The 27898-nt window shown below is 41.1% G+C and overlaps 1 protein-coding gene across 1 annotated transcript; it reads left to right on the plus strand.

Annotated features, from left to right (window-relative positions):
- The first annotated feature begins 1 nt into the window (after position 1).
- tle3a (TLE family member 3, transcriptional corepressor a) lies at positions 2-27898 on the plus strand. The gene is made up of 22 exons (XM_067390342.1): positions 2-23; positions 372-1017; positions 1406-1564; positions 2234-2334; positions 3616-3679; positions 5198-5242; positions 12079-12141; positions 12316-12420; positions 16759-16957; positions 17446-17453; positions 20057-20179; positions 20268-20318; positions 20479-20631; positions 21269-21398; positions 21701-21864; positions 22932-23005; positions 23261-23510; positions 23729-23976; positions 24073-24220; positions 24624-24774; positions 25005-25081; positions 25513-27898. The coding sequence occupies exons 3-22, from the start codon at positions 1541-1543 to the stop codon at positions 25618-25620; spliced, it is 2286 nt and encodes a 761-aa protein (XP_067246443.1). The 5' UTR covers positions 2-23; positions 372-1017; positions 1406-1540; the 3' UTR covers positions 25621-27898.

Here is a 27898-nt window from a genome sequence, read left to right on the forward strand (position 1 = left end):
TCGTGTAGATTGTATTCGTTGAGGTACAAAATTATGTTATAAAAAGGGACATTAGCTTGAGAAATCTGAAAAATAATGTTTTGTAAACACAGACTGAACCTGCATTGTTTAAACAGGAAAATTAAATAGATTAGAAGTTATGACGTGTTATATACACCAATTTTAAATTAACCGTCAGCCAGATGATGTACACAAAACCGTTAATATTATGTGTGTGATCTCACCGTCAGCATTTCATAGACCGTTTTCCTCTTAAAAACTTTAAGGCATATTGCTAACCTACTTAGACTAAACATTTAATGTTTTAACCGACATAAATAATAAATAATACTGTTTGTAATGCACTATACTGTTGTTGTTTTTCTGCTTAGAACGATGTCTGTGTCTATACTGTGACTGTATTAGATCTCCAAACAAAGACATTCACTGTGGCATCGGTCCACTTTGTTCAAAAATACCTAGAAATGTTCACAGGCAGCATTACGAGCTACCTGTTCTGATCTAAAATGGCGAGTATGATGTCATGCATCAGGATGCAGTCCCCACGTGGGGACGCGGCCCTGCAATTGGCAGGCAGGGCAAAACTCTCAGCTCTCTCATCTCATTGGCTAGCAGGAGGCGCTCTCTCAGTGGCTCAGCCCTCGTGTCAGTAGACTGTCTGTGTGTGGCACAGGGTTGCATTGCTGGACGAAAGGGGAAATGCTCGAGCGGCGAAGAAGTACAACGTTACACTTTTAAACGTCCCAAACCTCTTCAAATTCGGAAGTATATTTTTTGCAGTGTTTTCTGGGGATTACACGAACCTTTTTTCGCGCCGTGGAGTTTGGCGTCTCTTTATTTCTTTGCTGATTCTCATCGAGTCGCTTCTTGCGATAGAGCGAGCGCGCGAGAGATGTTCGCCACCGTTCGCGTCTACCAGGAACCGTATCTTTCTCTCAGATATTGAAGCCGTGATTAACATTTCAGAAGTTACTGGAACAGTGGAAGTGATTCGGCAGTTCGGACGGACAAAGACAGGTACAGTGGGCTAGCAGGTTAGCTAACGACAATAGCTTGTTATCCAACGAACCGAGACTTGAAACGCTTCTCACACACACACACACTGACTGAGCTCATCACTTATCACTTTGGCGACTCATTCACGGGCTTCTTTTTCGGTTTCTTTCAACTGATGTGAAGTGCTAGATTAGGTCCTGTCAAAATATCACCAAATTTCTAATCAATGTTCGTGTTTTTTTGTAATAGTAGAGGTGGTTGCGCTCGAGCGCATGTAGTTTCCCCCCCCCCGACACAATGAGTCGAGTTGTTGTTAAAGTGCAGGTGAAAATACGCAAGTTATTTAACCCTCTGTTTGATTGTAACGGTCTCCTCCTCGTCTGTTTATTTTTCATTGTTTGGGTTGCAGCAACAGAGATCTGAGAGGATTTTTGCCCCCAGCGTCCAGTGGGCTTCGTGTCCGGCTGATTTTTACAGTACAGTGGCGTGCCAGTGGACACCCCCCACCAAATAGACCTCCAATAAATAAAGGATACATTTCAGAATGTATCCACAGGGCCGGCATCCGGTAAGTGCATCTTGAACTGATATGGAACATAATTGCTACATCTGCATCAGTTTAGCTGGAGAGCAAGGGCAGAGCCACCCGTCCATGACGAATGACATCCTGATGTGCATGATGTGCACCTTCATTTGATTTGCTAAGCCCTGGTGCCTGTGATAATGCTTTGAAGTGAAAGAACAGGGCGGTTGGAAGCACAATCAAGTGGGGTAAAAACCTCTGACGCCTCTTGTCAATAAAGTAGTTGACGTTGAATGGTGAAGAAACCGTCTTTGTTCTCTAGTACATTTTCATGTTTTTCACAAGCACCTGGTTTAGAGAGAGAGAGAGGGGCTGAAAACAACAGCTTTTTACAGGCGCAGTTTGGCACGCTCAGACCTATCCAAGCGAGGTGACCCCATTTCTCCCGCCGGTGTTTGTGAGGCACTAAAACGGCGGACACAGAACTGTAAAGATCCCCCCCGCCTCCTTTGTCAAAACGCTACTGGTGCTCCAGCTATCTCCCAGATGTCACTGTAGCGTGGATGTCACCCCAGCCCTCATTCAGGCTGAAATATTAGAGCTGCTCTCCCAGGGCCCAGAATGCATTAGAGGCTCGCTCTGCAGTCGGTGGAAAACAAATTTGGTTCTCTGAGGATGTAATTGAGTTTGATTGATGTGATGGCTGTCTTTCAGGCGCCCCACCAGCCTGGTCAGCCAGGCTTCAAATTCACAGTGGCGGAGTCGTGTGACAGGATCAAAGACGAATTTCAGTTCCTGCAAGCCCAGTATCACAGGTAATAATTTAGAGTTATATGCCCGTAAAGTAGCCTGAACAATTACCGCTTGGCCTAATTGTGTTTCACAGGCGAAAGGGTGGAAAAATAAATCTAATTCATGATTTTAAAAAAATGTGTGCTTGGTGGGAAAAACGTGAAGAAGTGCATGTATTGGCGCAATATCGGTTATTAGCCAATGTTATCAAGGTTTTTTTGCGATTGTTGATTACAATGAAGATTTAAACTTTAAGAGCACAGTTTCTTTAATAGTGTTTCATATTACAATAAGGACATAAAATTACATTTTCATTCAGATATATTTTTCTGTAGTAAATTTCAGTACATTTTGTTTATTATTTTGTTTGAATTCAATTTAGCATTGCAAAACTTGAACGTTTGATGTTTTGATGAGTGACAGTTACTTTATTTATGCTTTATTATTACTCTTATTGTTTTAGAAAACATAGTTTAGATTTTTAAAATCAGCCATAATATGAAAATAGTTATTGTATCAGCCCAAATATGAAAACATATTTGTCAGATATATATATATACTTTTTTTTTTGTAAATTTCAATTAATTTTGTTTATGATGTTTGAATTCACTTTAGCATTACAAAACTTGAACTTTGGTGATTTGAGAGTGACACATTTATTTGATTTATGCTTTATTATTACTCTTTAGAATACATTGTTTAGATTTTTGATATGAAAATAATTATTGTATTGGCCTAAATGTGAAAACGTATTTAAAGTGATTATGTTTGATAGCAGTGGAGATTTAAATTCAAAAGCACCATTTCATTAAGTGTGTTTTTCATATTACAATAAGGAGATAAAATTGTTTATTCAGATATATTTTTCTTTAGAATAATTCACTGAATTTTGTTTATTATTATGTTTGAAATCACTTTAACATTACAAAACTTGAACGTTTGGTGATTTGAGAGTGACAAATTGATGTTATTTGATTTATTTATGCTTCATTATTACTCTAAAAAAACATAGTTTAGATTTTTAATATCGGCCATAATATGAAAATAATGATTGTATTGGCCCAAATATGAGAACTTATTTGTCATAATTTGAAAATAATTATTTTCATTGAACAAAAATTTAATATCGTTGTGCATTCCTAATTTAAAGTGTTAAAACTGATTTTACTGCTAATAAAATGAAGCCCTGTAAAATGTGAGTTTATTTGTTTAGCTTCATGTTTGCACTGTGGATTATTTTTGTGGGTGTAAGCAGTGAAAAGACATATTTGTTCAGTAGCTAATGTGTTTTGTTTTCATCCCAGTCTTAAAGTGGAGTACGACAAACTGGCCAATGAGAAGACAGAGATGCAGCGCCATTATGTCATGGTAAGATTAGCCGATATGTAAGCTGCCATTACTAGTAGCTGGGGTGAAGGCAGATGCCTTGTTGCGTGTCTCTCTGTATGTGTGTGTTTTAGAATGTGTTTGTGAAACCCCCTCTGGTGCTTTTAGTTCAGCCTCCTGCTTTATTAAAGGGCCCTGACTGACTGCTCTTAGCCTCGGGCCCTTTCATACACCAACCCTTAACCGTAGGGGTCAATGACCACAGCATTGTCCCCTCTTCTCTCCCCCCCCCTCGCTCTCCCCCCCTCTCTCCACCTCCCTCTGTGTGTGGATCTGATTATTCTCCAAGGAGACGCTGCTCTCAGACAAATGCATGGCTGTAAATTGGGTGAGGGGTGATGGAGGAGTGCCAGAGGCGTCTGTGGGAAAATACTAGATCGCAACAGAAATCCAAAGTCTCTGCAGCGCTCCGTCTTTGATAACCAGATTTTACGCACAAACAAACGGCTACATAAATTCACTGTTAATCTTAATCACGGGCTTAATCATTTACACAACACCAAAGCTCTAAATTCAATCGTAGACGTTCAGGAGATCAAAACAGCCTCATGTTAGGATTTATGATAGGGAGAGGAAAAACAAAGCTTTTCGTAGTGTAACTAAACAAGGTTAAACTGTGGAAGTGTATTCTCTTATCTTGTGTAAACATGCGAGCAATGACTTTAACCAATACCCAGGGACGCTAGTTAAACATTCCATTCACAGGAAAAAGCATGTCAGTCAGAAAAGAGGGAGGAGAGGTTAGGTAAACACCATGTAGAATCCCCATGCTGACTGTTTGAGCTGATAGTGTCAGAATCTAGACTTGCAGAGGACAGCAGGGTGTTTTTTAATCCTCCTTTTTTTATTTAATTTTTTTTTATTATTAGCTTTTGCTTGAACAAGATATATTTTTTAATATGGGTTAAACTGATTATATAGCTTGTATATTACTAGGATATTGCCTGTTTATTCATACTTATAAAGCACATATTAATGCCTTATTCTGCATGAATATATTCTACATCCCTTAATCCGGTCAATACCTAAACTTAACTACCTTACTAACTATTAATAAGCAGTAGGAGTTTGAGGCAAAAGTTGTAGTTAATAGTGAGAATTGGACTCTAATCTAAAGTGTGGCCCTTATTATTTTTATTATTATTTTAGACTTTTTGACCAATAAAATACTGTTTCCCCAATAAAAAAGATTTATGTGAAATATAGTCTTTTATTGGTCAAACCGTATGGGAGCTCTGACCTCAAAACCAAGTGGGATTTCCTTTGTAAACTTTTATCGTTATCATACAAGGAAAAAGAAGCTGTGCAGATATGAGAGAGGCTGTTATGGGACATGATTTTGAAGTGCGCAGCAAAAGCCTGTTCTCTTCTTTTCCCCCCTCATGTTTCACTAGAATCTGACTTTCTTTTCTCTACTCTCTGATGTGAGGTGCAAATGTTTGATGTGGCTCGGATTGAATAAAAAAAACCCTGAATATTTTTCATTTCTCTTTCTTTCAGTACTATGAGATGTCCTATGGGCTGAACATTGAAATGCACAAACAGGTATGTAGCCCTTTGATCCCTCTACACACAATCTTTGAGTCACAGAGGATCCATGCGCTGTGTGTGTAGACGTCAGTCAGTGCAGTCACACCGGTGTGTTAGGAGACAAGTGAAGTGCTCTCCATAGAGATGATGAGAGAGAGACTGTAGACTGTGTTCTTTTGAGCAGTCGTCAGAATCAGATAGAAGTCAGGACATTACAAGCGCACACACACAGAGTCAAGTCTCTTTTCCTGCTTGTGCTGAGTAGAGTGTGGTCAGACAGCTTTGATAAGATTAAAGTCAGGACTTTGGCAGGAGGGGCTGTGTGATTTAATGACTAAAGGGAGCAGAGTCTGTGGAGTCCCTATTATGTCAGCACATTTAAGACACCCTTTATAAATTAATGCTAAGGGAAAAACAGACTACCACGAATTCATCCCCTCCAATCAATTCTTGCCCTGCATTTTCTCTAGGGCTGCAACTAACATATATTTTAATAATTGGTTAATTGGTTGTTTATTTCTTTGATTTAATCTATATTCCATGTCTTTTCCAATAAGCGCCTGAAGCCAACATCATGAAACTATATGACCTATTTTGACCTTTGAAGCATTGGGCAAATTGTGTTGTAACCTTTTTTCTCTCCTCTGCCATTTTTCTTTTTTTTGTATACTGGGAAGTGACATCAATAACAAATGTTATCTGTGCACAGCATAAGAACTAAGTAACTGTTTTCATATTGTTATCAACTATTGATTTTTTTTTTTTAGATTAGTTGTTTCTTTTCTTAATTTTCATCCACCTTACTACTACAAAATTGTCCTTCAAATTTAGGTTACTCTTCCACTGTAATTACATAGATTAATCTGATATGTCCTGACTAGGGCTGCATGATATTAGAAAAAAATGACATTGCGATATTTAGATTTTTTTTTTCGATATATATTGCGATATAAAATTCACCAGATGACTTGAATAGCTCTATTTGGAAAGAATTAATCATTCTAGAATCATTGGGGTGATTATGTATGTGAGTGAATATGCATAGAAAGTAATGAACAAATTATAAGCATAGATAAATATAATAGAACAAAGATACGAAATAAATAAATAAATAGTGCTTTATATTTTTCAGGTAAGTCTAACAGTATTCAGGTACAGAAATTGAACAATCAAATGTAAAATAACACTGTATAAATACAGTGTAAATATAATTTTCACAGTATAAATATAATTAATCTGTGTTAAAGCTACAAAAGTAATTTTTCTGTCTTTTGTTGTTTGATTAACATTAATGACACAGAAAGCAGCAGGAATATTAGGCTGCTGTTGCTTTAAGTCCGAATGTGCGATCCAAAAAACTATTACACATCCGATTTTCTTAATTGTTTAGTTCACCTAAGCCACAAGCAACTGTTTTATGAAGATGCTCAATGTTTTACGTTCATTTTGACAGTTTTTTTTTTTTTTTTGCATGTATGTGTCCGTTCAGAACAGCATTCGTTGTTCAAGTGCATCATTGTTCAGAATTGAGTGCTCTTTCGTGCGCTCAAATGGTTTAAAATTGCTTGAATGTTTAAACTGACAGGACCTGAAACGCTTGCAAATGATAAACTTACATTGTATGATGGACAAACTTTGCAATTAATCCAAGAATCGGATGCATTTTAAGCCGTACGGATTAACTATCCCTATACTAGACATCGCACATCCTACGATGTGACTATCGCAGATGCGCACATCGCGTTATCGATGTTAAAACGATATATCGTGCAGCCCTAGTCCTGACATTATTATGACGCATTGTACATGTCTTGTCCCCTAGATGATAATGAGATTGTGCTGTGCACCAGATGTAGTTAGGCCACCTAAGAGACAACCCAGCTTTCTCAGCCTGCTCCCCTTCTCCACCTTATGAAGGTTAATGGCATCAGGGAGGAGCTGGTGGATGGCGATCCATCAGTGTCCACCGTGTGAGTCTCTGCACTCCTCTGTCTGTCAGGCCCCTTGCCCCTGCGATGCCTCCTGTTAACCACTTATCTCCCAAATGGCAGCTGAGGGACAGAAGAGTGAGAGAAAAGGAGTAAAAGGATAGAGGCTGGGAGGGCTGGCCATGTGTAAATGGGTTAATCGACTGATCCATTTTAGCGCCTTGACTTTTATCAGGAACCGCCACAGAGCCTATGGATGCACTATTGAATTATTCATCCAACGCAGAATCTAACCTGCTAAAGAGGAGGGAGGTAATGGTGTTCATAAGCAAACACACAGATCCCACCCTTTTATCCAGGTCTGTTGATCTGGGTTAAATTGAACCCAGGAGTGGATGCCAGGCGGGGGAAATGCAGCTGCTCCATGTCAATGAGCCGCTGTGATGACTGAGGTGCACTCACAGCGTGGCTTATTTTGTTAGTTTTTCTCACCTGTTGTAAGACTCTGAGGGAATCTCCTCCCCTCTCCTCACTGTCAAACCCAGATTGAGCCAGTCAGGCCCGGCTTGACACGGGGACGCTGATAAATGATTTATAAGGGGTGCCCTAGGAAGTGTTTGCTAACTGCTGGATTGTCCTTCTCTATGTGAGCCAAAGCAAACTGACTGGCTCAGTGAGATGAGTACACAAAGCCTCTGATAAAGAGGTGGGAGGATTGGGAAACACAGGCCTGCTCTGTCATACTGTTTATGGTGGTTAGGTCATGAAACCAGGTGAACCTGTACAATGACACTCCAAACACATGCATAATAGAGCAGGGCTATTTGCAGAGGCTGAGTATGTGAGAGACGACCAAAAAAACAATTGACAACATAAGCTAGCCACCCGTGCAGACCTACAGCCCAGCTCTACTAACGCCGATCAATGCAGGTAAATTTTAATGCCAGTTCTCAAAAGTGCTGCAAGTTAACAACCCTGTTAAGCTTGTGCGCTCACCTCCGGCGCACACATATATAGACCTTGTTATACCTTTACTACTGAGCATGAGGCTGTCAGAGAGCATTACCACCCTCTCACCCTGGCAGAATACAGGGGCCCATCAACCCGGCTAGGTCAAGTATTGTTTGTGATGGAGACACATGCCTGGAAGGGCCAGTTGTTTTCCTCTATATTCAATGCTCATCAGCGTCTCACTCCATTCCGCTGGCGCTGATGGCAACAGACAAATAGCTTTCAGCACGCCATTGACAGCCTGGCCCTGGAGTGCTCTTGAAATGGTGCTAGACAGGTCCGAGTACCTGTAATTGTGTACCAGAGCGTGAAGCTCGCCACTTAAGAGGCAGGCTTTCATCTGCTTAAAGTGACATCCTATTTTTATCTGCAGTTGTAGCTAAAAGCTCTGCTTGTCCAGCTCAATGCACAGCACTGCTTTTCATCATAGATTCATATATTACGCACAGCGTATGCCGACTTTTTGTGTACGTCACCGCCGTTGGACATGTTTTCCCCCGACAGTGGGATTGTTTTTGCAAGATAAAGCATGAAGCTTTAGAGTGAGTGTCAGATAAGGCAACCCTTGACCTCACTCGGCCAGCTGTCAACGTCGCGTTAAGCCCTTAAGGAATGTGTTCGATGCTCTCCAGGCCTCTCAGCAAATCCTGTCAAATGTTAGGCTGCTATTGACGCGGTTTATCTCAGCAAATAAGGATTATACACTGAGCTGGCTTTTCAACCAACATTTTGTTGATGCATTCTTCTAGTAATTTTTTCCAGGGTATAGTAGGGTGGCTGAAAGCTAAAGTTGTACCCTGTTTGTCACACAAAGTTTGACTATAGCTTTTGAGAATGTGTAAAGTTGGTTTAGGGATGCACAATGTTTTTTTTAGTGCTGTCAAACGATTAATTGTGATTAATCGCATCCAAAATAAAAGTTTTTTTTTTTTACATATGTGTGTGTGAACTGTGTATATATATATATATATATAAATACACACATGCATATATAAAAAATAAATAAATAAATGAATAAATATAATATAACCTTAAAATATATGACTTGAATATAAAAATATAAAAATTTTTTTGTTAAATATATGCATATGTAATATGTTAAAAATATATATTTTTTATATATATATAATCTTAAATATATTCATGTATGTATTTATTTATATATGCATAATAAATATACACAGTACACACACATATATTATGTAAAAAAAAAACTTTTATTTTGGATCCGATTGATCATTTGACAGCACTAGTTTATGTATTTTATGTATTTTTATATATTTTTTCACACACACACACACACACACACACACACACACACACATATATATATATATATATATATATATATATATATAAAAAAAATATGTCATATATATATATATATATGTATGTATAGTATAGTATAGTATAGTATAGTATTTGTATTTTTCATTCTAACCTGTTTTGGCCTTTTCTTAAAAAAAAACTAATATCTAACAGCAGTATGGTCAAATATATATATTGTGCATTTCTAAATGACAGATATATATATGACTGGTGATGTAGCAACATGCTTTTGACATGGACTAATATCCATAATCTCAGATTATGCTCAGCATGTCATTTTATATGGTCGTCTCGTCTATAGTATTTTTTTAATGGTGTTGCATGGTTTATTCAACCATTTTTCCACTATAGCTTGTCCCGACATTGGGAGGAAGAGAAACTTTCTTGGGTGTTACAGAGTATCTTGTAAAAAAAAAAAAAAAAAAAAAAAATATTGTGTCTGGCTTCTGCAACCGCTTGGCATTTTCAGCAATATGTTCTAAATAATTTCCTGGTCGGCACAGTGCTGCATGTTTGCCATTGAAATGAAAAATAGAGCCGAAATCCCTGTGATGTGTTTGTGCTCCGTTCTGGCCCTGGGTTGAACTGCGCCTCATAAATTCTATAGATGATGTATCTGTAGCCGAGTTATTTTTCAGAGGCTTTCCTCCCCCTTCTCCTTTGGTCTCAGTCAAAGCCAGTGCCAGACCTGTGATGTGAGCTCCTTTCATCAGTGGAAGAGGCTGTGATGTCGGCCGTGCTGTGTTCCTGCTGGCGTCTGATGATGGAAAGGAAGAGGGATGGAGTACATCCTACTGTAGCTGCATCTAGCCTTTGGGTGGAGAGCCCTGGCTTTGCCCCACACCCCTCCTTTTACTGTCATGTGTTCTCACAACGACCCCACATCATCCTCCGCTATTGCTCGCCTTTTTATCCACCATTCGTGTGCGGTACTCAGCCGATCGACAGGCCGAAAATTCAATTTAATGACCTGCCTGTGTGCACGTAATATGATTTTACAGGCTGTTACGGTCAAGCTGAGGTACCATTTGCATAATGATCGGCGCGCGATAGGAGATGGGGCCTGCTCGGCTACAGTTGCCATGGCAACGGTCAGGCGGGTGGAGAGAGAATGAAGGTCGGGTCCCTGCGGTGGGCTAGATGAAGGAGGGACTTGGGGGTGGGTTGCTGAGAAAATGAAAAAGGTGGGGTCTGGAGAAGGCAAAATAGGCCTCGGCTCCTGACAGCTCTGGACGTAATCCACCTTTGTTCATTAGACTCGTTATTGTGATGCGAACAGTTTCTGTTCTGTTGTAAAAGCTCATCGGAATGCAAATGTTAAGGTGTCAGTACTAGGGGTGTAACAATATATCGTGTCACAATATATCGCAATACAAAAATGAAACATCATATCATGGATACTAGTGACAATACGTGTTGAGTATAGTTCACCCAAAATGAAAATTACGGTGTGAGGAAAAAATCCAAGTTTACAAACTACTATAAATAATGTTGAATATAATAATATGCAATGGGGGAATATTTGTGGGTCCTGATAATGCCAAATGCCTTCAGCGTTAGAATCATGAATATTTTTATTCTGGTGTCAACATTGCCCTGTGCATTGGGTTACCAGCACCAAGTCCAAGCCTATTCATTTCCACTCCCAATGTAATACCATGTTTAGCATTTTAATCAACAGTACATTTTTTGTTATCTTTTTACCATATGTCTTTGTGTATTGCAATAATATCGGATCGTGAGTTCAGTATCGTGATATGTGTCGAATTGTGACATGAGGGTATTGTTACACCCCTACTACAGACATTTGGGCCCAATTTCTGAATAACTTGTTCGATTTTAAATGAATTTGGTGTGATTTAAATGCGTGTTCTGTTTTTTATTATTATTATTATTATTATTATTATAAAAGCACTGAAGCAGAAAAGATGCTAAACATCTTTTGGCTCTGAGTGCTACTTAGAACCATGTGTGTACAATTTTCAGATGGTGGAAATTCATAAATTTGGGATTTATAAAACAGCTTTTTTGTGGTCAGCCCTTAAGTCTTTTATCACATTCGTCTGCTTCCAACATGTCCTCAGGGACTGTCTGCATTATTTAACATCTGCTAAACAACAGGAGTTGGCAGTCATTTTGTTGTGGAGACATGTGAAATGAACGGAATCAGGCTTTTCTTTTTAGTGCAATTACATATCAGTGGTGATAATGGTAGAGGTGAAAATGTGTAGTTCAGAGTGAAAAAGAAAGTCTTGTGTGCTAGTAGACTGTACCTGCAGGCTGATGGCAGCTGAAGTGCAGTGCTACTCTTAACACAGCTCCAGTGTATCTGGCTCGTTCTTCGTGTGGTTTGGAGTATACACTCATCGCAGCTGTGCTCTCTCTCTCCCCTGGGCTCTCATAATGTTTTAAATATTTCACATGTCAATATCACGCAGTTTGGAGTGTGCCGAGTCAAGCGGTTCTGATTGCCGTGGTAATTGGCTTAATCGTTGGGAAATGCTAAAAAAGGCTTAGTGGTGCACTTTAACAGAAGTAAATTAACCCTTTTTTAACTTTTCCCTCTTTCTTTTCCTCTTCCAGACTGAGATTGCCAAAAGGCTCAATGCGATTCTAGCCCAGATTATGCCTTTTCTGTCACAAGAGGTGAGCTTGATTTTAGTTTTAAATGTAGTGTTTTGAGCTTTATAGAATGCTTAAGACATATCTTTTGTCCAAAATTGTACTGTTTATTATTATTATTATTATTATTTAAGAACTTTTAGGTTTTTGAATTTGCTTTGACTCTGAATTTAACCAGATTTTCTCTCTCTCTTGCAGCACCAACAGCAAGTAGCACAAGCTGTTGAACGTGCAAAGCAAGTGACAATGACTGAGCTGAATGCTATCATCGGGGTACGTGGACTTCCCAATCTGCCTCTCACCGTGTGTATACCCCTTTAATTACTTTATTTGACCCTAAGATCGGGGCAAACCTGCACTGTTGTAGATGCAAAATAACCCTATTAACTGATTTAACGATTAATATTGTAATTAGTAGCTTATTTTAATCATGTGCAGGTTTGCCCCTACAATGAATGCCTTTTTGATGTTTTAAAGATATGTACATGCATACTGTGTGCTGATTAAAATGTATTTGTGGATTGAGTGAGGAAGTGTATGCGTTTATAGGTATATTAGGATGAAAGTTGGCACTATCTGTCATAAACCGAATTTACAATATTTTACTAACTGATTAAAAAAAGAGAATGATGGAAAGTTTATATGATGGATAATGGTTATTTGCAGCACAATCTCTGATTAGGTCTCGCTTGTATTTCTTTGCTTTTCTTTTTTGGCTCATAGCTGCATTGTTGTTTATCTAATGTACAGCCGGACACTGTTGACCAAGCTTTATTTAGTCTCCTCTATATGTGGCATGAGTGTGCTTAGCATCCTCTGTCCCCTGAGTCTGCATCTAGAAGCTGTTCAGAGCTCTCTTTGAGCATTAGAGGCTGGATACCTTTAATTAGATCAGGTTTTACAAGGGAGTCTCATTCCTCTCTGCTGACCTGGATTGCGCTGGGAATTAAAGACAAATAGGATCTTGCACATACATCCCTGAGCTACTACTTCTATTCCTTTCTTAGAATTGTCCACATTTGCCTTCTAAACGTCACTTATTGATCAGGGGCAAGTGACCCAGATCCCTGTCAACATGTAGGGAAAAACAAATCTGACCCCTGTACATCCAGAAGTAAGGCTAGCTCTGATCTGACGCTGCTTTGATTCACCTTTTTAAGAATTGCTCTACAGCTGAAGAATCTGATAATGGTGAGGTAATGGTTTGAGGGTGGATTTGTGTTGTCTGATATTGGAATTCAATAAGATCCTGAGCATTGACACTTACTCCGAGATAATTCCAGGAATCAGGTCTGAACGGGGCAGTTATGTGGTCGCATTTTATATCCAGGAAGGATCACCGTCTGAAAGCTTTGATGTTATATTACAGCAGACCAACTCTTATTCTTTCAGGACTCATCAAAAAGTTGAAAATCAGAAAGCATACTTGCTTGTCAGAGAGTTTTTTTTCTTTGAGTTGGCGGGTATTTGTAATTCACACGGTAGGCACTCATGCAGGTGCCAGAGTCCTCATAAATAGTATAAGGCAGAGGTGAGATGTGAGCTACACATACACACACACTCTCCCAGAGCAAAAACCACCAGCATCTCTTATTGATGAACCTCAGGGCTGGTAATAGGATGCATCTAGGGCAGCGGCTCTTTTTTCTGCTGTGCTTTGACTTTGATCAGAGGTCTTAAGATGGCCTCCTTCGGCATATCAGCATTTTTGCCCTCACCAACAGTGTGTGTTTATCTACAATAGCCCTATTTATTTTAGAAAAGCAAGTATTTATATACACATATTATATTGTTCTTCTCAGTTCTTTCTCCCCATGCTTAACTTCCTCTCTGTTTTGTTTGGACTGGTTTGGTTATCAGGAGTTTATAGGCTGTGGTTAAGTTTGTAGTTTGAGTGTGTTTTGCACTTGTAGTGGTAGGTCTTCTTGGTGATTTTATAATAAATATTCACAATTTGCTGGGTGTATAAAAGTAAGCTTCCTTGATATAAACATGCTTCTTATTTATTCATTAGGTTTTTTAAAGAGCATATCATCAGACTTTTGTGATCCTTGCGGTCTTGTGATTTTAATAGCGTCTTTGATGGACACTTTAGTATATATTGCATTAGAGATGGTAGAGATGGTTTGATTAATTCCTTGGAGTCAGTTGAAATTGTCAAATTCAATTAAATGATTTAGTACTCTGATTCAACAATTTCCAAAAAGTTTTAGTGAAAGATTTGTTCTCTTCTACCATGTTCTGTTGTATTGGTCCATACAAATAAAAATAAATAGGCTGAACAGTGAACAGAAACAGTGGAAAACATGCATTGGTTATTTCTATTTTAACAATTTTTTTTTTTTTTTTTTTTTTTTTTTTACTGTATTTTACTTCTTGCATTATGTTTTAGCCAATTTAATTGGCTACTTGGTCGAAATGGTCGATTTTTCTAATTAAAATATACAGATGTAATATTGATATATAAATATTGAATGTTGTCCAAAGGCTAAAAAAAAAATCAAGATATAATTGTTTTAGCTATAGTTGCCCAACTCAATGCAGTGGGCAGTCATCTGCTGTGGATGTATAGATAGATCTCTATTAAGACTGCCCCCCGCCTGTGCTGTGGGCCCAATTAAGTGTGTTTGTGGCCAAGAGGGCGAATCATGGGGCTTTATGTTTTTGAATCCCTTCAGGCCTGCATGTTGCATGGTTACAGCACTAAACTCAGGATGGGGTTGTTTAACATACACACCTGAGAATAGAAGCAGGCGCTTGTCAGATTTAGCCACTTATCTTTTTATATGTCCATTGTTAATTGTTCACACTGGCCCTAGATTCATTGTTTTGCTGTAAGAGGGAGAGATTAGCACCAGTTGAGATGGTCTTTATGCAGGAATATTAAATTACTGGAGACATTTTATTTCTTTATTTTCTTGTCTTTATAGCCGGGTCTCTAATGAGGGTTCTCTTATTGTCCATGCATATTACACATCAGTGGCTCATTAGCTGGAATGAGCAGGGAGGGTTCTCCCCCATGAATCAACGGCTTCTTTAATTTCCCATGTGGTCAGTCGTCATCTCTGAAGCCACACACACACACACCCCCCACCCTTTTCACAAGCGGTTCACTTCACTTCCTGACACATCCACACGAACACCCTAGCACCTACACTGTTTCTCTCTTACAGTCACTCACTTCCACTCTTTTCTCGCTATCTCTCTTCTTTTCTCTTGCCCTTTCACTCTCTCTTCAAGAACATGCGCCCACCACCCACGCTCAGTGCCACGGTACACACACACACCTCACACACACAGGCTTCCTTATCACATCTCCTCACAGATCCACACTCTGAGGCACAGCTCATAATTGGCTTGGCAGCTCTGTTGTGTTGGGGAGGGTAAGGTTGCAGGTTCAAATCCCAAGCGGAGTTCTTCTATATACCATTCGCTCTCCTGCCAATCTCAAAGGCCCCGAGTCTCAATATACAGCCAGCTGTGCAAATAATCCGCAAAGCTGTTAGCAATTATACTCGCCCCGAATAAGGGCCTGTGATGGACATCTTAATAATGATTTACCCACTGGAAAAGGGCAAGCTTTTGGAGCATTCCAGACTTATAAATAAGCCTTTAGTATTGATATTTACTTATGGCATGGCATTAATGACCTGCTGATAATTCTGAAAGGTTGTACCACCGTGATCGCGGTACATAGCCAATAACATCTACCCTTCCTACATCAAGCCAAAAAAAAATCAGGATTCTTGAAGAATGACCGTAAATGGTCATTGATTGAATGGTGAGGTCTGTACATAGTTGGGCGGTATGTGCTCTAACAGCCATGTGAATAATTCATTCTTCCTGTGGATGCTAATAAATTGTGGGCGCTGGGTTTTTTTGTTGCTGCTTTTTTTTCTTTATTGGTGGCTCTGCTAAGCATTATTTAACCTTGCTTTAAACTGCCCGCTTCCCATGCTGAGTGGTTTTTAACTCTCGTCAGTTTCCTTGAAGCTTTTCAAATATTGATGGAGGTATTGGAGGCTTGAAAGCGTGCCAGAACAGGACCCCTTGCTCTTGGCCGCCGTTGCCGCAGCCGCTCGACACGCACGCACACACAAAAGCGTGGCCCAGCTGCTGTTGGAGTGGTGTTTAAAGTTTGGTTTTCTTGAGTGACTCATACTTTGTGCAATAACCAGACCCAAATGTGAGGGAAGTAAATATAGCCGTCCAGCGTTTTGATGGGGCTAAGGAGCAGGTGGTGTTAAGCCAATGAGCTGACAGCATTCCAACGCCTGCTGTCTTTAAACTGTATCTTAAATAGGGCTTGACGACTCTTTTGGCGAGTGTATGAGTGTGAGAGTTTTATTATTTAACGAGTGAATTTACGTGCTTTTGTGATGATATTCCACAGATTTTGTTACAGTTGAGTGCATGACACTGCAATATTTCATATTTTCAGGTTAAGATCCAATCAACATAAAGACAGGGTTGTTTGCAGGATCCTCAAATATGTCTTGCAAGCATGTGAGGACATAAATATCCCAGGACCCCTGTCTATGCTTCTGAATTGGCCTCCCAGAAGCAGTGTGTTTTGATTGTGGCATGAATTTCTCTACTTTTTTCCCTCTGGCCCACTCGTTGTCTGTCTCTCCACAGCAGCAGCAACTCCAGGCCCAGCACCTCTCTCATGCTGCCCACGGCCCTGTGGCTTTACCTCCCCACCCTTCTGGCCTTCAGCCACCAGGAATCCCACCAGTCACCGGCTCTGGCTCGGGCCTGCTGGCTCTGGGAGCCCTAGGAAGTCAGCCACACTTGCCAGTGAAGGATGAAAAAAACCACCATGACCTGGAGCACCGAGGTAAGGAGCAGACTCGCACACTGCTCTCATTTAAAGCCAAGAGAGTGGAACATTAGTCGCTCAGCCATACAGAACTCTTGTGTGAATCAAACGCTTGTTTCGTAACACCCTCCCCAACATTATTATTGCAGCTCTTATAGGCCGCTGACATTATTGACCTTCTTAGGTTTGCTTTATAGGAGTACGCTACTCTCATGGCTTGCCATTTAAGGATGTAACCAATTTTCATAGAAGAACCGAGAGTGCATAAAGCGATTGAACATACACGACACTCTCTGTGGCTTGAATGATTGGCCAAGGTTAATAAAGGACACATGCTAATGGTTTGCTAGCTGTATTGTGTACATAACAGACATATTCTGCCTGCTGATGAAATCCTCTCCTAACTCTGATTGTCAGTCGGTCAGGGTAACTGACTTTTGTTTATCTCTGTTTTGTCTTGCCGTTCTGCCTGTCTTTCAACGCCAACCGGGGTCTGCTGACTACAGAGAGCACAGTGAGTATCAGGTTTCCTGTTGCCTCAGTTGTCCTCTTTCTCTGTCTTGGTAGCTTTCTTCCGAAACCTAGTGAGCTGTCTACATAGGCAGCAACTCTGCACACGAGATTCAAGACTTTGCTGATTTCTGTAGAGTTTGGAGTTAGCATGTTGCCTAATATTGGATAAAATAATCTATTTGTAATTTTTTATATTATTTTTAGCTGATTTTATCCATGCTTTTCTGTATTGAATAAGATATACTTTAAACATACTTTAAAGCATGGATAAGCATGGAGTGAAGGCTGGAGTGAAACATACTTTAACTTTAAACATTATGGCCCGGTTTCACAGACAGAGCTTAGATTAAGCCAAGATTAGGCATTAGTTCAATTAGGACATTTAAGTAACTTTTATAAACTTGCCATAGGAAAAAAAAAAAACATTACTGGTGTGCATCTTGAGACAAAACAATGGCATATTTTAAGATATGTCAGTGCAAGTTGCTTTCAGTTAAATGGCCCAAACATGCATTTTAGTCTGGGACTATCTTAAGCCGTGTCTTTGGAACCAGGGCTATATAATACATTTTTCACACTTTGTCCGCCATTATGGTTTTATTTACAAATTCTCTTAGAAAGCAGCAGTAAGTTGCACAGTGTTTTGTATAGCCTTCATGTCTGGAGCACACCTTAAATGATTCCTTAATGTTTCCTCCATAGGCGGCTCACTAGGTTTTGAAACGGAGCCAATATGTCTTAGTTTTACTGGGTGAAAAGCACCTCTTGGCCCATTTCATGCCTAAGAAAATTTCCATTAATGTAAATGTCAAGTAAGATCCTTCATCCTGAAGCACACGCAACTCGTGCACGAAATGGTAATCTGCGTTCATTAAAATGACTAATAGAGAAACAAGCTTTTTATGAAATAAGCACTCACATCTCTCCGCAGATGGGAAATGACTCGTATTACAGCGCGCAGATTAGCGCGGCTCTATAATTTCATCACAATTAAAGACGACGACTACTCCCTCCCTCCTTTGTGGGATTTATTTTATCCCTCTCCCCTCCTACCCACCCCTCCGCTATCTCCACTTGTTTACCGCCCCTCTCCGCTCTCTTTTGCTAGCGTGATAAATATGTATGAGCACAGGCGCGGGAATTGTTTTCCTCCCTCTCATCTCTGTGCCCTTGTAAAAGGCATTTATTCGACGGGGCTTAAATCTCTCTGATGGCTGATTGTGGCCGTGAGATTGGGTTTCTGCTGGCCCGGCGAGGCCTGAATGGGTGCAGTCATGTCTGAAGGAAGGGGAGCTCCTCTGGCGGTTAGCAGTCCAGGCGCTGTTGTGTGTTCGCTGCTGCCGTTGTCTAAGGTCATCTGATAGCACGCTGGTGACTCTCCTTAATGAGTCACGCTAAGCATCTCTTTAGAAGGTCAGACATCATGCAAAGAGAGCGAGAGAAACAGAGACTATTGGGCGTTCGGCCCAGTCTGCTACTTCATCTTCTCAGCTGAATCCTTTTAGGCTTCCTGTGATCTGGCCACATTTTCCCCTGTGAATCTTGTTGCCTCACACTGAGTGAAGGCTCTTGGGACGGGATGAGTAAAGCTCTAGGAGAGGGATTGTTTTGAGAAAGTGCCCAGAGTGCACTCAAAGTCCTGTTGCATATGGAGCATGCTTGCTAAATCATATGAATTCATGAAATATTTTTACAGCGCATTATTGCGAGTATGGACAGTGGCCACAGGCAGAGTCATCCACCATTTCCTAAGGATGTAAGTCACTTTTTTCATTCTTCCACCCTGTAGTCATTGTCTGCTGGGACCGCAAGCCCACAGTGTTCTGAGGGAAGGGTACTGGATGATGTATAAACACGTTACATGGATCAATGGCTATTACATGCTCCCACACACACAGTCCGAGTTGGACGTCACAGATAATGGGCCGACGTTCGACACTAACGTGCTGCTCATGTCTTCCTGAAGCTGTTTGTTGTCTCTTTTAGAAGATGGAGGGAGTGAGATGGGGGGAAGGAAGGGAGGGCGGTGGGGCAGTGAAAACAAGCCCCTCTTTGCTCTGGTTAACTGTGTCTACTCTGTAGTGCAGCCAGCACATTTTTCTGTGTTTAGTCTACTGTGGGTTGTTAGATACGGCTTGGCGAGCCTCACTATATTATGTTAGGCCTGTTTTGGGTTTTCGAGTCGGATAGCTGGAATAGATAAATCACTTTTGGCTTTTTAAGTGTGCGGTTTTGGAGTGATAAGAGCTCTGTCCTTTTTTTTTCCCCTTCTTGCTGTTGATTTCCCAGCTTGGATCTCTTTCAGATCCAACAGCTGTGAAGTACCTGTCATTGTAATAGTAATACTTTTTGACTCTGAGCTCAAATAATTTATTTGTCACTTTACATCAAACCAGAAATAAACTGGAATCAGGTTTGGATAAAAACGATTGTGTGCTGAAAGGGGTTGATGGGTGCTACGGACTATTTTCAAAGCAATATGGTGGTATTGTGGAACAAAACAGCGAAAACCACCTGCAGATCTGCATGTACAGATAAATGAGTTGAGTTGAAGTCTGCAGTCTGATGGTGCATTTTCATATTTCCCCTCTTTATCCTCCTCAGAACAACTCCATCTCTCCATCAGACAGTCTGCGCACAACCAGCGAGAAACACCGCGGCTCCTCAGATTACAGCTTGGACTCCAAGAAACGCAAAGTGGAGGACAAGGACAGCATGAGCCGATATGTGAGTGATGTGACGTGAACCTGTAATAAAAGATTATTTTGTAACAAAATGCTAGGGATGCTAACTAGTTGGCACATTGTGTTCTCAGGACAGTGACGGAGACAAAAGTGATGATCTGGTGGTTGATGTTTCCAACGAGGTGAGAAACAAACTTTATGTTGACAGGTTATTAGAAATTGAATGCAAAATTTAAAATTGAATTTGTGCTTTTATTTTCATTAATTCAACTGAATTCCAAGTTATTCCTTGCATATATGGTCTTATTTTTAACTCCTTCCTGTTAAATATTTGTGCTGTAGGACCCTGCCACACCCAGAGGCAGCCCTGCCCACTCCCCTCCTGAGAATGGCATAGATAAGCCCCGCCCAGCAAAGAAGGATACGCCCAACAGCCCCGCCTCTGTGGCCTCTTCCGGCAGCACCCCCTCCTCTAAAAACAAGGAGCACGGCCATGTACGGATCTCTCTCTCACACACAAACATACACAAGCTGGCTACATTTAATGCAGAATGCTGCATTTATGTGTATCAGCTCTATTTATCCAGATTTTATACTGTAATAATCAGTGGCAAAGCATATAAGATTTGATAGAATATGGGTCTGTGCCACTGAAGCAGAATTATAAGATATGTTTGATGGGAGGGGGCAGCTAGGGAAGCCTGAACACCCTGTGATCTTCCGCTCTCTCTAATGGCTCAGGAGTGAATGTCTGTTTCCCAGCCTCAGCTTTAAATACATCTGTAAATGTCAGGGATAATGCATTCCCATAGCTGGATCAGTCGTGTCTTCCCTGCTAATAACTCAATGCGTTTAACCATTCTGGGCCTCTGCATCAAAAAAAAAGATTAGAGGGAGAAGCGAGGGAAGGATAAAACGAGCCTCATCTCCATTGTAGCAGTAATGGGTTTGGGGATAAATAGCAGGGTTTATAGTTTCGTAGGAGTAGTGAGTTTGTCAGAATTGGATTGGATTAGGTTCTGGCGGCACTTAAATCTTCTGCCTGGATGCTGCCTCGTTTGGGGGGATTTTAACTCTGTTTTCTCTAACTCTCTTTCTCCCTTCTCTTCCCTCTCTTCTCTCACATCTGCAGAATGACAAATCCTCAACTCCCGGTCTCAAGTCCAACACCCCCACGCCTCGTAACGATGCCCCCACCCCGGGTACCAGCACCACCCCTGGGCTGCGGCCCATCCTGGGCAAGCCTCCGATGGAAGTTCTAAGTGAGTTCATAATCAACGTCTGCAGAGGTGTACTGTCGCCTCCTGCATCGTACAGCACAAACGCAGCCAATATTGTAACCAAAAGAGAGGAGTTTGCATATGGAAATAATCCAAAGCTTCAGCAAATTGTTAAGCTCGCCTTTTTAACAGAGCTTAAAGCAGCTTTTGGAAAACTAGTCTTTGAAGCAGCTCAGTGTAGGCAGGTCTTTGATTGAGATTTATCTCCCTGTTCCCGAGTTCAGCTCCTTTCCCCGCGGTTGACTGATGGTGATTTATGATTGGCTGTGTGTCTGTGTTTGCAGCCGCCCCTGCTCTTCGCACCCCCCTCTCTTACCCAACTCCCTTTGCCATGATGAGCCACCATGAGATGAATGGTTCTCTGACCAGCCCTGGAGTCTATGCCGGCCTTCACATCTCTCCTCAGATGAGTGCGGCCGCTGCTGCTGCCTACGGACGCTCGCCCATGGTATGTATGTGAATAAACCCCTTTAAAGTAGAGGTGCAGGAAAAAAACGATAAAATTAAATCAAATTTAAGGTTTCTCTAATGCAGAATTGCCATATGTATACAAATGAAAGCTGAACAAGAGTTTGTGTATCTGCTTATTCTGTTTTATTGGTGTGTCAGAGCAGGCCTATGTTTTATACATGATATTTACACAGAATTTGGCAATAGGCCACCTTAACTCCCCAAAGATTTGTGCTGCTGCTGAAAAATTTAGATGTATTGAGAATTATTTTGCAATCGGATTGTGACTCCCTGAAACAAAATCAAATCAAATTCTGAGGATTCCCAACCCTACTCCAAAGTTGGCCCGTTCCCCACCTTACCTTTCTCTTCCAATTTCTTCCTCTCATTTCTTTTTATTTTCTTGCTCGATTTCAATCTCTCTCTCTCTCTCTCTGTCACCCAAAGCCCCCAACCTGAAAGTGGAGGGAGTGCATGAGGTGATGTAGTGTGTGTGACTGGGTGTGAAATGAGCGTTACATTGACTGGGCTCTCAGGCTACCTGACTGCCTGCCGTCTGATTGCTTCATCCTTTCGGTTAAATGAAGGTGCAGGGCACAAATCATTCCTCTGTGGTTGCATGGTCGTTTTTGCAGTTTACATTGATCTAGTCAAGTTAAAGGAATATCACACTCCACATAAATCTAAACGGTCATCATTTTCTCACCCTTATTGTTCCAAACCTGTAAAATGCCATTGATAAATTTTGAAGAATGTTTTTTTTTTCTGTGCATAAACAATGTATGGACTTTCAAGCTTAAAAAAAAATGCAAAAAAATAAATAAATAATGGTACATTCAACTTCAAATTTTGGACATTTTTCACACAGTTTTTGTAATAAGCAAGCAATATGTACCACTTTTTTGATAAATTCAGGCCTTATAGGTTTTAAAACTTCACGAGTGAGTAAAATAAAGTGAATCTATGCACAGGTCTGTACCGTATAAGGCTTTGCTTGTGGTGTTTGTAACGTGTGTTTTAATACAGATCCTTGTTGTAATGCAGCATGTTCTGTTTTCTCTTTAGGCGGGTTTCGAGCATCCTCATATGAGAGCTCCTGGCCTCCCTGCCAGCCTCACCTCAATCTCTGGAGGAAAACCGTAAGTGTCCGTCAAAGATTAAATGATCGAAAATAACTCGTAGCTGCACTAGACCGTTTTCTTTCCCAACACTATTTATGTAATGGTTCCGAGAGAGTGCTTAAGAGCACAACCTTTTCCACCTCTTAATACCTCATTTGGAAGTACTTACTCATATTGCTGTAATTGATTTAATTAACCCACTTCAATCAGTGCGCTGTTGACTACTAGATTACTAAGGAGTTCTCTCTCTCCCTGTCTGTCTGTCTCTCTCAGAGCCTACTCTTTCCACGTTAGTGCTGACGGACAGATGCAGCCCGTGCCCTTCCCTCCAGATGCTCTCATTGGTCCAGGGATCCCACGCCATGCCCGTCAGATTAACACACTCAGTCATGGGGAGGTTGTGTGTGCCGTGACTATCAGCAACCCTACTCGCCACGTCTACACTGGTGGCAAGGGCTGTGTTAAAATCTGGGATATCAGTCAGCCTGGAAGCAAGAGTCCAGTGTCTCAACTTGACTGCCTGGTAAGGGCCAAAATCATACTTACTAAAACTATTGCTCCTACTCTTATTGTTTATATTATATTAATAAAGCTCTACATGCTTTTTAGTACCTTTTTGGTTGCTTCTAAAATGTAACATCTCATAACATTGATGTACTTGTGAGTATAATATGGGAAGCTCAAACTGTTTTGGCCCAGTTGTTTTTTCAATATATATATATTTTTTTTGTCCCTCTACAGAACAGGGATAACTACATTCGGTCCTGTAAGCTGTTGCCTGATGGCCGCACTCTTATCGTCGGAGGGGAGGCTAGCACTTTGACCATTTGGGATCTTGCCTCCCAGACACCGCGCATCAAAGCCGAGCTGACCTCCTCCGCTCCGGCCTGCTACGCGCTGGCCATCAGCCCCGACGCCAAGGTGTGCTTCTCCTGCTGCAGCGATGGAAACATCGCCGTCTGGGACCTCCACAACCAGACCCTCGTCAGGTGGGTCTATTTCAGGATTTTTTTACATTTTCTTATATGTTTTTAAGATTAAAAGCAATGCCATTTTCTAAACCCTTTACTTTTTGCGATTTGCAGGCAATTCCAAGGCCACACAGATGGTGCCAGCTGCATTGACATCTCTCATGATGGCACCAAGCTCTGGACAGGTGGCCTTGATAACACAGTCCGCTCCTGGGACTTGAGAGAGGGCCGGCAACTCCAACAGCATGACTTCACGTCTCAGGTTAGGCCACGTCACAATGACTTTTCTTCATGGAGTTTTGAAGTCATGATGAAACAGAAACAGTGATGCAACTGTATTTCTACTGTATTGTGACTTACACTTGAGTATATCAACACTGAAAAAGAAAAAATGTAGGGTGGGGTTCTAAAAAAAAAAAAAAAAAAAAAAAAGCACTCAAAAATGTAGGCAAATGAACATGAGCATGCAGGGGCAGGTTTAAGCTGACTAAATGATCTGAGAAGTCCTGTATATGTCACTGGAGAAAGATGAGAACATATGTACGAAAATGAAACGAACATGGATCAATTGTTCGCAATATGACCTATAACATACATTTTCATTTCATGCTGACTGCAAGTGCAAAGCTATGGTGCTCAACTTGTGTCTGTTCCCCCAAACACAGATCTTCTCCCTAGGCTACTGTCCTACGGGCGAGTGGCTGGCTGTCGGCATGGAAAGCAGCAATGTGGAGGTGCTCCACCACACCAAGCCTGACAAGTACCAGCTGCACCTTCATGAGAGCTGCGTTCTCTCTCTCAAGTTTGCCTACTGTGGTAAGAGACTTATTCAAGTGTCACAGATTGAGTGCAGGCAGTCTATACATATCTTCACTAGAGCTTTTGCACTATCTTCAAGTTATTCTGCGGCATTTTTATAAAGCACAACGACAGAACCTTGACTGTCCTTTTCTGCTAGGCTTTCCATTTTTTGGCTTTCTATGCATATCTCCATTTTACCTGTATTCTGAACAGAGCTCTAATTATGTTTGATTTCCCTTGACAAGGTAAATGGTTTGTGAGCACTGGGAAGGACAATCTGTTGAATGCATGGAGGACTCCCTACGGCGCCAGCATATTCCAGGTACAGAGATCAATACAGACTGTCTGCAGGAAATGTGTGGGTTGCCTGAATCAGTAGAAAGGGCACGGTGACCGCTGGCTGACAGGCCGGGCCTCGATCAGCGGAAATGGGCTGGAGTATGTCATTAACGCTGGGTTCTGACCACTTAGTGCGGATGTGGGTCCGCGTGTGTAGCTCGCATCTACCAGCTTAAGAGTAAATAATGATAACCCTTCAAGTGTTTATGACTGAAGGGGCTCGGCATGGATGCTAATGCATCATTTGGTGGGGGGAGAGAAGTGCTTATGTATACAGCTGTCAGCATTTTCTTTGAGTAATAGAGGATGTCTGAAGAGTTTTTTATGCAGGCCCTTTGTGGCACATTTGAAGTTAAAATTCCATTCTTTTTATTTCACCAGATTTATTGTGGCTTTTTTTTTTTCTTCTCGCAGTCAAAGGAATCATCCTCGGTCCTGAGCTGTGACATATCAGCCGATGACAAGTACATTGTTACAGGCTCTGGAGACAAGAAGGCCACGGTGTATGAAGTGATCTACTAGACTGAGAGGTAACAGACTGGAGCACTCAGGCCTCTGGAGGAGGAAAAGGGGACATACAACTTCTCACTCCAGTGACTCTCCTAGTCAAACAGACAGGAACAGCCCTTGTCTGTCTGTCTGACTGTCTGTCTCACACTCACTGACTTTTTACTGACTGACCGTGGAGGTGGACGAGTGGATACTGGGGTGACCCTGGACTGAGCTGCCTGGACTAAGATACGAATGTGCAGCCCTACAGACCCCAAACGCTCGGCCCAGTTCATATGGCACTAGAGAACACTCAATGTTTCCTTTCTCGCTGTTTTTTTTTTTTTTTTTTTTTTTTGCTTCAAATTTTTTTTTATTTTTTTTTTTTTTTTTTTTTTTTTTTTTTTTCACTATGCGGTGAGAACGTTCCATAATGCATCGTGAAGCAGCGCTTCGTTCTGAAACTTCATCTGTGTGGAGGGTATGTGAAAAGTGTACATAATGGAGTATTAAAATGCCTTTTATAGATTTATATTTTGGTGTCCTGTTACACTTGTGATGGTTCTCTTTCTCCCTCTCTCTCATTCTCTCCTTGATGCTTCGTTTCCCCTTCGAGGTTTGGAAATTAGATTAAGACGTTTTTTCTATGAGGATATTCTATTCCGTTTTCCCCTCCCTTTGAGAAGTTCATTTTCCAAGCTGACCTTTTATGGAAATCTAATTTACTTTTTTTCCCTCCCTCCTGAAAAACAATTTTGAGCTAAATCGCATTACAGAGGCGTTTTTGTAAAATGTCCTGTGGATTTTTTTTTTTTTTTTTTTTGAGTGGCTTAAAACCGATGCAAGGCACCTGAGACTGCAGTTGGGACTCCGCGGGGAGGGGCGTTTCAGTTCTCAAACAAACTTGCTGACTGCTCCGCCTTCCTGTGAAAACAGAAACGCTGCCTCGTACAAGCAGAGAGTTCCTCAGTGGTGCAATCGGTCCTGGATTTTGATATTTACCGATTAGTAGAGGACTACTCTCAAACCTGTGACTTCATTGTGCTGTTGTATGACCAGGACATGACATCATCTCTTGTAGTGGAAGACTTGGAATTTGGATCAATTGGTTATTTTTCCCCCTTTCTTGAGTCCCAAGTGACATACACTGTGTTTTGTGTGCATAGTGTTCCATATACAGGAAGCACAGAGTAAAATGTCTGCCGATAAGCCAAATGGACTGTAACACCCTAGCCTAACGCACAGGCATTTACTTACTGTCCAACTTGTTTATAGCATCACACTGTTAGTATGCCCCCTCCCGAAAATAAAGAGAAAAGAGCTGCAAGAAATGGACACGTCTCAAAATACACACCAAAGTATGTAGCAAACTGTGTTGTCACTGAAGATATGTACAGTTGTTGATAATTCAATAAACTGTTTTTTTGTAAAAAATGAAATATTTAAGAATGTCTTAGTGTTGTAATCTAGTCTCTCACCGTTGGCCTGTTCAGTGGGTATTGTAATGGTGCATCAATGGAGAGTTGAACTTCAAGGCACTTGAGGGGAAGCATGACGCAAACCCTGCTCTTCGGCCTCTCTGAATGTTCTGTTGGTAGTGGAGCACTCTTATTAGGCAGTCAGCTGAGATGAATGCCCTCTCCAGCCCTTATTTTCTGTCTGTTCCTCTGTATAGCGAGGGGCTCTCTTTGAGAACTCCATCCCCTCGCCTCTTTAGTGATGTTTTTGTAAGACTATAAAAGCAGAGACGGATGGTTTTGGCTCTGAAACGCTCTCTGTCTCTGCTTTCCTCTGCTTGGTTCCCTCTCTGTAATGCCCCCCCCCATATAGACACAAGTGTGCATTTCCTGAGTGCATCTATATAACAACCCCTCTGCTCTTCTGGAACTTTCTTCCTCTCAATCAAGAGGTTGAGGGGCCATACAGGGATGAAAGCTTTTGCTCCCTCTGAGTGCCTGACACTGGACGAGTGGATTGGGCTGTCAGTCGTTTCCGTCCCTTTTCATGTTTTCAACAGATCTGCTGGAGATGGAGACGGCTTTTCATTTACATCTTGTATTTCTTATTGACAATGAAATCAGGTAAGCCTTCAGAGAGCTGTGATCTTGCTTTCAAGAGAGGCTTGATCTTTGTAGGAGCAGCTTTCATCTGATTGGTACATGGGAAAGAACATCAGTTTTCAATACTTTTGCCCTGATTAGACTCAAGCTCTGTTTCAAAACTTGGTGAGCTGCCTCTGTAGTTAAGGGGCGTTCCAGAAATTACCGTGTCAAAAACATATCCTAATATGGATAATTGTGAAAATATTTTA

This window comes from Chanodichthys erythropterus, chromosome 7 (assembly GCF_024489055.1).
Source record: "Chanodichthys erythropterus isolate Z2021 chromosome 7, ASM2448905v1, whole genome shotgun sequence".
Taxonomy (NCBI): Eukaryota; Metazoa; Chordata; class Actinopteri; order Cypriniformes; family Xenocyprididae; genus Chanodichthys; species Chanodichthys erythropterus.

What these genes read in the sequence shown, in the direction of transcription:
- tle3a (XM_067390342.1), top strand. Translation starts at nt 1,541, where the DNA reads ATGTATCCACAGGGCCGGCATCCG. An exon ending in ATCCACAGGGCCGGCATCCG is followed by an intron (nt 1,565 to 2,233) that starts GTAAGTGCATCT and finishes GCTGTCTTTCAG; the next exon opens with GCGCCCCACCAGCCTGGTCA. An exon ending in TGCAGCGCCATTATGTCATG is followed by an intron (nt 3,680 to 5,197) that starts GTAAGATTAGCC and finishes TCTTTCTTTCAG; the next exon opens with TACTATGAGATGTCCTATGG.